At 38.0% G+C, this 10,781-nt stretch overlaps 2 protein-coding genes across 2 annotated transcripts in view; one reads left to right on the top strand and one right to left on the bottom strand.

Moving 5' to 3' along the window:
* The window catches only part of LOC106530154 (protein Hook homolog 2), a 7,616-nt gene extending 4,906 nt beyond the window's left edge, over positions 1-2,710 (bottom strand). Inside the window, exons 1-12 of the mRNA XM_014025738.1 lie at positions 2,627-2,710; positions 2,426-2,545; positions 2,174-2,354; positions 1,980-2,038; positions 1,839-1,899; positions 1,594-1,752; positions 1,328-1,445; positions 1,180-1,230; positions 1,011-1,088; positions 883-939; positions 750-809; positions 566-621 (exon numbers count right to left, since the gene is read on the bottom strand). Coding sequence (XP_013881192.1) covers positions 566-621; positions 750-809; positions 883-939; positions 1,011-1,088; positions 1,180-1,230; positions 1,328-1,445; positions 1,594-1,752; positions 1,839-1,899; positions 1,980-2,038; positions 2,174-2,354; positions 2,426-2,545; positions 2,627-2,687 — 1,061 coding nt within the window. The 5' untranslated portion in view covers positions 2,688-2,710. The remainder of the gene's footprint in view (positions 1-565; positions 622-749; positions 810-882; positions 940-1,010; positions 1,089-1,179; positions 1,231-1,327; positions 1,446-1,593; positions 1,753-1,838; positions 1,900-1,979; positions 2,039-2,173; positions 2,355-2,425; positions 2,546-2,626) is intronic.
* An 844-nt stretch (positions 2,711-3,554) lies between these two features.
* Positions 3,555-10,781, top strand: part of ctr9 (CTR9 homolog, Paf1/RNA polymerase II complex component) — a 13,489-nt gene continuing 6,262 nt past the window's right edge. Inside the window, exons 1-12 of the mRNA XM_014026933.1 lie at positions 3,555-3,715; positions 4,716-4,814; positions 5,057-5,296; positions 5,401-5,518; positions 5,601-5,690; positions 7,088-7,344; positions 7,429-7,536; positions 7,611-7,847; positions 7,944-8,162; positions 8,731-8,914; positions 10,026-10,114; positions 10,222-10,407. Coding sequence (XP_013882387.1) covers positions 3,671-3,715; positions 4,716-4,814; positions 5,057-5,296; positions 5,401-5,518; positions 5,601-5,690; positions 7,088-7,344; positions 7,429-7,536; positions 7,611-7,847; positions 7,944-8,162; positions 8,731-8,914; positions 10,026-10,114; positions 10,222-10,407 — 1,872 coding nt within the window. The 5' untranslated portion in view covers positions 3,555-3,670. The remainder of the gene's footprint in view (positions 3,716-4,715; positions 4,815-5,056; positions 5,297-5,400; positions 5,519-5,600; positions 5,691-7,087; positions 7,345-7,428; positions 7,537-7,610; positions 7,848-7,943; positions 8,163-8,730; positions 8,915-10,025; positions 10,115-10,221; positions 10,408-10,781) is intronic.

The raw sequence follows: 10,781 nt of genomic DNA on the forward strand, positions 1-10,781 counted from the left end.
GTGTCTATGGTGTAATAATAATGATGTGATTGTGATGCTGTAATTCTGAGTGTGCTGTAGAACAGGAACCTGCTGTAAAACAGCAATTATGCTGAGTCAGGCTTGATTTTTAATAATCTTTTCCTGTTAAATAAATAAATCAAATCAAATCAAATCAGACACCGGCAACATCTGCAAGTTCTTAATGGGAATATTTAGTTAAGAACATGGGCAGTACTTTAAGTAAGTAAGTACTTTTGCTGCAGGATGATGACATCATAACAAAAGCTGCACACCAACAGCAAACATTCTTTTTTTTAAATTTAAATAAAACATTCTTAAACATACTCTTTCTCATTAGGCTGCAATATTTAAGATTTAACTTTTACATTTAGATTTAGGATTTACCATTTACATATAACATCTATCCATCCATTATCTTAACTTGATTAATATTTGGTAAAAAAAAAAAAGAAGAAGCTAAATGTAAGTGCAGTGAGCTGGGTAATAAAAATGGGTTAGTGATTTTTTTTAAAACATTTTATTTTACACTTAGCGTCCCAGAGATGTCTTTCCTTAAAATTACCTTAAAAGAATTTGGTGGGAATGTTCCTCTAACTTTATCAACTCCGACTGCAGTTCCTGCAACACCGAAACACAGTGAGTGGGCTGGGAAAACAGCTAATTACAAATCAATCATTAGGATACTTTAGAAGCTGTGACAATTAGTTTTAAATCCTCTAAATTAAATTATTTTATGTCAAATGTACCTCTATCATTGTGTGACTCTCCAGATGAAAGTTCTTCATTTTCTCCAAAAAAATGTCTTTCTGAATCGCAAAATTAAGAAGTGAATTCAAAACCCCAAAACAATCTCTTCCACACAAACACAAAAAGACAAACCTTTATTGTTTCTTTCTCTCTCAGCACCAACATAAGCAGAGTTTCTTCACGTTCAGCCTGTGAAGATTCACATTTAGATATTTAACTCGAAATATAAGCACATAACACCGAAACAAACTCACTCGTACCCTCAACTCAGTGTTGACCTTCCTCAGTTTGTTGAGATTGTCTTCAGCACAGGAGCGTTCAAAGGAGAGTTTTTCATTCTGTGTAGCAAAAAACAAACATTTTCATCATAAAGTTACGACTATTGTTTGTTCAAAGGTTAAATAGGATGTTATAACCGATGAACATCACCTTGTCTTCGAGTTCTCTGATATAAATCTTGAGATGTTCAACTTCTCTGGTCTGATAAAAAGAGAGTCACGTGAAAAAAGATGGCCAAACAAAGAGGAGTTTGATCATTTTGATGTTTCTGTTTTGAGCTGCTGAACATTTGAAATACCAGTTCTGTGAAGCTCCCCTGAGTGCGAATGACTCTTTCCTGAGCCTCTTTTAACATCTGATGAGTCTCCTCCAGTTCTTCTGTCAGGGATCGAGCTCTGATGGCTGAACGCTGAACACTGAACTCACACACATACACAGAGCTTTACAATGCACACACCTCTAACTCACATCCAATGTAAAAAAAAAAACAAAACAAGAAAACTACATTTATAAATATATAATGAAATTCAAGAATTAAAGGAAACACATCAGGTGCTCTTTCACCTGACCAGCTTTGTTTGCAGCTCTGTGACCTCAGCACTGAGCTGCAGGTTTACATCTTCACACTGGGCCAACATCCTCAGCAGACTGCTTTTCTGCTCGCTCAGCTTACGGTTAGCGTGCTTCAGCTCAGCCACAGCACCTGACAGGTCCTGTCCTTCACTGGAGCCAAACAAACTGTTAGTGGTGACGTACGACAGCAAACTGATTGGAACACAAGCTGTAAATGAAGGAGTGACAAAACGAACCAGAAACACTGTTGGACCTCTGAGAAAACAGCTTTGCCGTCAGAAACTGGTGAATCCAGATCTGAAAGATCATTAGATTAAGTTATTTTTTAAATCTAATTAAGACATTTATTAGAAGTCTTAAAAATAGTGAGATGCTACCATTTAATGGCATCGCTATGGCATCTGGCCAGGAAACATGGTTGACATCCACATCTGAGCTGAAGTCAAAAAAGTAAAAAATATAAATAAAAATACTGGGTTTATTTGCTTCTAAATGCACAAAATTTCTTGCTGGTAATCTTTAGATTCATTTCAATATGTTTATCAGCATTATTATCAGAGCACAGACTCACCTGTTCTGACTGCACTGAGTAATCCATGCCCTCATGATGGAGTGGAAATTGTCTCGAGACACATGTGGGTTTTGTTGGTTTGGATCGAGCAGCCGCTGCAGGGCAGCCAGTCTGTCCTCATCTGCAGTCTGAGCTGCCAGTGTCTGCAGGTACTGTACAATGGTGGAGGCCAACACTTCTCCTAAGGACCAGAGGGAAAATGGTCAAGTTTCACACAATGATGTTCGGGTGAAAATCTACTCAGTCAGATACCTGTGTTTCTGGTGTTGATGGTGTTATACATGAAATCAATGAGCTCATATTCAGAGAATCTGTTTGTGTCTTGACTCTCATCAAGAATGCCCTCTGTTCCAGAGCCTGGAGAATCCACAGCTTTAAAAACAAGATGCACAAACATTATTTTTATTACACTACACATGTACTCTGAAGAAATTGCTGTTGTGCAACACTTACCAACATGGCTGTCAGACATTATGATTTTTCTGTTAAGGTTTTTCAGAGGAAATGTCCTCATGGATTTTCAAGCTCTTACATGGCCTGATATTTCAATAAAAATCATTAACAAAATAAATATATAAAAATTATTTATAAAAAAGTATTTTCATAGCTACAATACATGCTAAAACCCACTGAAAGACAGGTCATGAAATAACATTAGCAAAGATTAGCATAAAAACATTATCAGAGCTAAATAATGGAATATAAAAACTCACAAATGGCTAAACAAAATATCTAAAACAAAGCTATTTGTCTTGCATTTACAAGAATGACAATGATCGTTTTCAAAGTTAAAATTATAAGCTGTAAATTAGCAATCAAACTTTTTTGAAGGAAACAAATGTGAAAAAGGATTTCTTACTTTTTTTGTCCAAACAGTTCTTCTGCAAAAGAAAAAAAAAACATGTAAAAATGTTAAATTAGTGCCTCTGTTCATTCTTATCAGTCTAATCTTTCACTGCTGCCTGAGATGCTTGTATGCTGGTTTTCACTGCTTCGTGTCAACAACAGCTGGCATTTTCTGTCTCTCTTTCTAGTCTCTCTCCTCCTTCTCTTAAAAGAGATGCCTTGCAGAAAATGCATTGCGTGGGTTTAATTTAARTAACTATTTTACACATTAAATGTAGTTAGATAATTTTTGAAAATTAAACTTACAGTGCATAATACATAGGTAAAAATATCTTTCTGTATTGTTTCCTTCAAATATTCAGGTTTAGTTTAAATATAAAGTATCTAAAAAAGACTTTTTTTTGGATAAAATGTTAAATTGTGCAATTGTTGGGAAAACGTGTTTTCTAAGTCTGTTTTCGWCAGAGCTCCTTGGAGGAACCGTTTGGTCTGTTCACCAAATCAGCCGGACATAATTCCGGTTACACAGGCTGTGGTGCGCTTGTTTCTTGTCGGAAGCTTTAAGTAGCTACCAGCAYGAGACGGAGTGGGATATTCTGTACTAAATTAATACATATCTGACTCCAGAAGGTTTTATCCTTCAAATTCAAGATGTCTCGGGGCTCCATAGAGATTCCTTTGCGGGACACAGATGAGGTAAAAGATAAATTATGTATTTGTTTTGGTGCAGATGTTTGTTTAGACACCTTGCTGTTACGTTAGCAGTTATGCTAACTCTTTCTGCTCGGTCGGTCCTCGCAGTGACAATTTAATAATGTGGCGTCGCGGCTTTAGTTTCAGATATTTGCAAGTCAACTTGTCATTTAAGCGATTATTAGGTTCTAAGAAATGAATATAAGAGTCTTGAAGTTAACTAAAGTTTATCAAAAAGCTCAAGTTCTTGTGTACAGCGCATCTCTGTCATTCTTTTTCAAAAGTTACACACTTTTCCTAATCTGCTATACCAATATTTAGAGCTACAACAGCGTGTTTCAGATTGATTCTAAATCCTTGTGAACTTAATTATATAAGCATGAAAAACTTCGAGGGAGAGTCATTTAAATGTGAGCAACATCACCAAATATTAAACTAAACAAAAAACAGGAACACTCGTGTAAAATAAAATCTGATAATTATTTTAAATAGGTAGTCTATGAACAAATCTTGAATTCCTGAGCCATATCATTGTAGTGTATATTAGAAGTTATCGGTTTATTTAGTAAACCACCTGTAATCTGTGTGTCTTACATGGGTTTCCCCGATTAATTAAACTGCAGATGATTTAAAAAATAACTTTAATAAATACAGATGAATATAGACTGTTTCATCTATGAAATATCTAAGAAGAAATATCTCAGTGTAAGATAGCATTTCATAATGTTTATTAAACAGATATTAAATTTGTTGCATAGTTGTTTCATTGTTTTCTTTTTAAATCCAGCAAATCAATTCATGTAATAATTAAATAATGGCCAATTTATTATTTTTATTAACAGTTTCTACTGACTGCTCAAAAACTGTGTTTTAAACGTTTCAGCCAAATCTAAAACAGTTGACAAATCTCTGCTGTTGTCACCAATCTCTAGCTCTCCTGAATGATGCATACGGTAAGGGTTGAACTTTATTTATCAGCACTGTAACAAACTGTTGTGTTTAGGTTATTGAGCTCGACTTTGACCAGCTGCCTGAAGGAGATGAGGTCATCAGTATCTTGAAACAGGAGCACACGCAGCTGCACATCTGGATTGCTTTGGCGGTGAGTCAGTCCATTAATCTGCAACTACACTGTCTCTTTTGCCCTTTTTTTAATTTCAATTTTTTTCCTGAAATGACTTTCTTTAAATCTGTCTTTTTCTTTTGTTTAATCAGTTACCGGCGGCTCAGTGAGGCTTTTGATTGAAGTGAAAAATGTCTAAATGAACACAATCTAGATTTCACGTTCAAATCATGTAAAGTTGTGTGACATTTAATGTCAGTGTACATCCTCGTCTTTTTCAGTTGGAGTACTACAAACAAGGCAAAACAGAGGACTTTGTCAAGCTTTTAGAAGCTGCCCGTATTGATGGAAACCTTGACTACAGAGACCATGAGAAGGACCAGATGACCTGTCTGGATACTTTGGCAGCTTACTATGTTCAGCAAGCGCGTAAAGAGAAAAACAAAGATGCCAAGAAAGAGCTCATCACGCAGGCCACCCTGCTATATACTATGGCAGACAAGATCATCATGTACGACCAGGTTAGTAGCGTTTATCAGAGTGCTGCAGTGGCTCTAGTTGATGTTTTTTTAATCGATGTATAAATAACATGCATTTAAATATAACGTGTTGCTGTCTTGATCAGAACCACTTGTTGGGACGAGCCTGTTTCTGCTTGCTGGAAGGAGACAAAATGGATCAAGCTGACGCTCAGTTTCACTTTGTACTCAACCAGTCTACCAACAACATCCCTGCTTTGCTTGGTAAGTTGAGTTTTAAGAAAAGCCAGCAGTCTAGACTGCTYTAATGATGGATTTCAGTAATAACATTAGTGTTGTTTAACAGGTAAGGCCTGCATCTCCTTCAATAAAAAGGATTACAAAGGAGCACTGGCATACTACAAAAAGGCTTTGCGTACAAACCCCGGCTGCCCAGGTAAACATGTCTGTAAACACAACWACAGTCACGTAAGGGAGAAGTGAGGGGCACAACAGAGATGTTGCTGTTATTTTGTGAGTTAGAAGCTAGAAAGTTTGGGAACTGGTGTTTTATTTGTTTACTTACTAACTTTAGAAACATCACATGCAAACTTGTTATTTTCCACATAGTGTTTTTTTCTGGACATTGCTGTAATTCATCTGAAAAACAAAAACAAAACACAAAAACAAAATAAAAAGACAGAGAAAGGCAGAAAGTTTGGGTGGAGAAGTACGTTTTACTTGTGGGTTTTTGGAGAACTACACAGAAAAAGTTTCACTGCTCGGTGAGGAGGAGCATTGGGGAGTGTGAAAGAAAACCAAGTAAAATAAATGCCTCAATAAAAAGCTGAATAGAATGGAATAGAAAGAAACAGCCTTTATTGTCCCGCGTGGGGAAATTCGGGTGTAATAGCAGCAGCAAATACATGCACGCATAATCCACAGAAACAATATATTTCTATGTGACATTATCAACTGTAGCAATAATAATAGAATTAAAGATAGTAACAACAAAAATAAACATAGAATACAATAAAAAATAAGAATAATAATTAAAGAATAATAATTACTGTACCGGACTATCAGATGAAATTAGATAAAAATGAAAAAAAAAGTGGGGGGGGGGGGGGGGGGGCTGTGGCAGAGTGGTTAGGGGAGTCGTCGTCCTGGAACCGGAAGGTCGCCGGTTCGATCTCCCGTGCAGCTGTCTCAGTTGTTGTGTCCTTGGGCAAGACACTTAACCCCTAATGCCTCTGATGTGTGTCCCATCAGTGTATGAATGTGATTGGCACTGATTAGTCTCCATAGCTGATTGTACATGTTAGCTTTGTAGAGACCTAATAGAGTGCTGTGTGAATGGGTAAATGAGGACACAGATTGTAGTGTGAAGAGCTTTGAGTGTCCTGGATGGATAGAAAAGTGCTATATAAGTACAGTCCATTTACCATTTACCAAATTAAGGCCAGATACCATGCGGAAAAATACAAAATTACAAGAAAAAAACAGATCTGTTAAATGGAGTTGAACTCGGGAGTGCAAATTGGGTCAAACTAAGTCATTAAGTTAGTGTTCTAGTACAGGGAAAAAAGATGTACAATTACCACAGGTTATTCTTTACGTAATATGTAATGATTACGAGGTAGACTTGTTTGATGTGCAAACATAAACATGGATGCTTCTCAAGATTGTTGGGAGTGGTGATGGTTGTAAAGGCTAACAGCTGATGGCAGGAATGATCTGCGATAACATTCTTTTGTGCATTTAGGACAGAACAGTAATAGTTTATTTCAGTAATAGTTTGATAATACTTTGAATTTACACAAACTGTTTTTTTTTCTTCCCCATCTTCTCCAGCTGAGGTAAGGCTGGGAATGGGCCACTGTTTTGTGAAACTAAACAAACTGGAGAAGGCCCGTCTGGCTTTCGGTCGAGCTCTGGAGCTGAATTCAAAGTGTGTTGGAGCTCTGGTTGGTTTGGCGGTGTTGGAGCTCAACAACAAAGAGGCAGACTCCATCAAGAACGGAGTTCAGCTCCTGTCTCGAGCCTACACCATCGACCCCAGCAACCCCATGGTGCTTAACCACCTCGCTAACCACTTCTTCTTCAAAAAGGTAGTCAGCAGTTTGTTGCGCTTTGGATTCCTGACACAAGTGTAAAATCTGCCTCCTTTAACTGGTCTCTGTGTTCACTGTCAGGACTACAGTAAAGTGCAACATCTCGCCCTGCATGCGTTCCACAACACGGAGGTTGAGGCCATGCAGGCTGAGAGCTGCTATCAGTTAGCACGCTCATTCCACGTGCAGGTAAGGCCAAACCTGACTGACTGATCAGAGTTATCACTCTGTGGGTGTGTATAATATACCTTTCTTTTCTTCAGGAGGACTACGACCAGGCATTTCAGTATTATTACCAGGCCACTCAGTTTGCTTCATCCACCTTCGTGCTGCCCTTCTTTGGTCTTGGACAGATGTATGTGTATCGTAGAGACAAGGAAAATGCAGCTCAGTGCTTTGAAAAAGTGTTAAAGGCTTATCCCAACAACTATGAAACAATGAAAATCCTGGGGTCTCTTTATGCAGCGTCTGATGATCAGGAAAAGAGAGACATAGCAAAGGTAGGCTGTTTCTGCATCATCTGGCAAAGACACAATCTATGCAGTCTAAAGTTTTATGGTCACTGGTAAATTTTGGTACATGTTTTCGTGTCCTAGGGCCACTTGAAGAAGGTAACAGAGCAGTATCCAGATGATGTGGAGGCATGGATTGAACTGGCTCAGATCTTGGAGCAGACAGATATCCAAGGCGCGCTTTCGGCTTACGGCACGGCCACTCGCATCTTACAGGAGAAGGTCCAGGCTGACGTTCCCCCTGAGATCCTTAACAACCTGGGGGCTCTGCACTTCAGACTGGGGAACCTGGGAGAAGCAAAGGTAATAAACATCAGACAGTTCAGCTACAACCCCTGACAAAAAAGTGTGGAATCACCAGTCTTGGATGAGCACTCATTCAGACATTTCATTCTGTAAAACAAACTCAGATCAATAATAAGGTCATTCCAAAGTTCAACTTGTTGTGAAAGTCAGTGAATGTTACTTTTATTGATCAAGCACAGGAAAGAAAAATGYAATCACTCAGCCCTCCACGGTGTCATGACTGCAGGTGTTTTTAACTGCAGACTAACGAGCAGATCTAATCTGAGGCAGGTGTCCATTTAGGGATAGGAAATTGACAGGGTGTGTCCTTATTTTCTACCTCCAATTTGAGTGATTCCATACTTTTTTCCTCAGAATTGAGTGATTCCATACTTTTTGCCAGGGGTTGTATTTTCTGCAGAGACTGACTTCGAAAACCGAAAAGACAGATTTTTTAAAAATTTTATTTACAACGTTAATACATACATTTTACAACATGTTTATGTTCATAAACTGTCCAGAATTTGATGTTCAYCAGGATTACTCAGACTGATTGAAGGTTGACGCCATGTCTTTTCTCCAACAGAAATATTTTCTTGCATCCCTGGAGCGAGCCAAAGCTGAGGGAGAGCACGACGAGCATTACTACAATGCTATTTCTGTCACCACCTCCTACAACCTGGCCCGTTTGTACGAGGCCATGTGTGAATTCCACGAAGCTGAGAAACTCTACAAAAACATCCTCAGAGAACATCCCAACTATGTGGACTGTAAGCCTTCAACGTTTATGGCTGTGTCCAAATTCAGAGGCTGCGTCCGTCAAAGGCCGATTACACCACAGCGGTGCGCCAAACGCTGTCCAAATTCTGAGACTTCTCCAAATGTGACCCACAGATTTGTCCTCCTTTTCCCACAGTTTTAGAGACGGGTCTGGTGGATCATTATTTGCATAGACATGTTTTTTTTTTAATATTATTCTTGTCAGAAATCATTGTAAATGAGATCGTAAGATGGGTCCCTTAGTTCTTCAAGCACTACCTCTAAGCTAATTTTGTTCATTTATAATAATATATTTATTTTGTCACGGCCTTCTCAGCTTCAATGCCGTAATTATTCCAAACAAAAAAAAAAGAAGCTGTGGGTGGCAACAGGTGGTTTGTTTCTTGAACGCACTTCTGACTTGATTGTTTGAAAAATATATCATTTATTTCTAGCAACAAAAAAACAAACAAACAAAATAACTGATAATTTCTTGCAACTTGGGTGCAAATGAAAAATAATCCAATCTGATTTTTGAAGTTTCAAAAAGTGGTCAAAAAATAATTTTACCAAAACCACCCATCGTCACACCGGGCATTTGACAAACAAAAAACCATCTCCACCACGCCCCACCGTGTGTTCTAAATCACTTAAACTGATGGGAGGGTCTTAAAGTAATTATAACATTTCCAAATACAATAATTAAACTGCAGGTTTAGGTTACAAATTAACTTAAATACATTCCAACGGCCCAAATTGAAAACAAAAAACAAACAAACAACATCTATAATTTTTACAAAATTTCAAACATAAATGGCCATAAAATATATTTAGCTAATTTGATCTATTTTGGCTCTTCATTGCTTCTGTTTAGTGTCTTCACGATTACTAGGCGACAGGATATATGCCGGGGTGAAGGTGGGAATAAAGCTGAAGCATAGACCTAGACCTATTTCACAGCCACTTTCTTCTGGTCTTTGCGGTCGACAAAGAACCCGGCCCGGGTAGGCCGGTCCTTCGAAGGATGCAGCCCCTGAATTAGAGCACAGCTGATGTGGTAAAAATGTGCATGTTTTAAATTTACTTAGTACAGAACAGTTTTATTGATTTCTGGGCCTACAGGTTATTTACGTCTTGGTGCGATGGCTCGTGACAAAGGAAACTTCTACGAGGCTTCGGACTGGTTCAAAGAAGCCCTGCAGATCAATCAGGTACAAACTCACTGTTGTTTGACTATTACAACATCCTTCTATAAGACCTGAGGAAAAACCCTCAAACATGATCTTATTGTGTTTTTTTTTTTTTCCTGTGTGTGTAGGATCACCCAGACGCCTGGTCACTGATTGGAAACCTTCATTTAGCCAAACAGGAGTGGGGGCCAGGCCAAAAGAAGTTTGAGCGTATTCTGAAACAGCCGTCCACGCAGAACGACACATACTCCATGCTGGCCCTGGGGAACGTGTGGCTGCAGACCCTGCACCAGCCTACCAGAGACCGTGAAAAGGTGCACAAAGATTAGAGTTTTTCATTTATCTGACTGAGAAATGACAAACAGCAGYTGTGTGAATGCTGTTATTTTGTAATGTGTTTCTAATCTTTGAACTAAAAGGAGTSATTGGAGTAGAATGTATAAAATAACCAATTTATGATCATGTTTTAGGTTTACTTTTTACTTTMTCTTGTCAGATATTAGCCCCTCTARGWCTCAGATTGATTTAAGTTTWGTGTTTTACAAATTTCAGTATAAATGTGTCTGTAAATAAGCTTTAGGTGAATTTTAAAATTGATGGAAACAAGCTGAAAGAATTCAAAAATTTTTAGTTGGTAAATTCTCCAATTTAAAATCTGTCAACATTGTAGATTAAAATTTTTTTGAAG

Source organism: Austrofundulus limnaeus, unplaced genomic scaffold (assembly GCF_001266775.1).
Source record: "Austrofundulus limnaeus strain Quisiro unplaced genomic scaffold, Austrofundulus_limnaeus-1.0 Scaffold5, whole genome shotgun sequence".
In the NCBI taxonomy this organism is placed as follows: domain Eukaryota; kingdom Metazoa; phylum Chordata; class Actinopteri; order Cyprinodontiformes; family Rivulidae; genus Austrofundulus; species Austrofundulus limnaeus.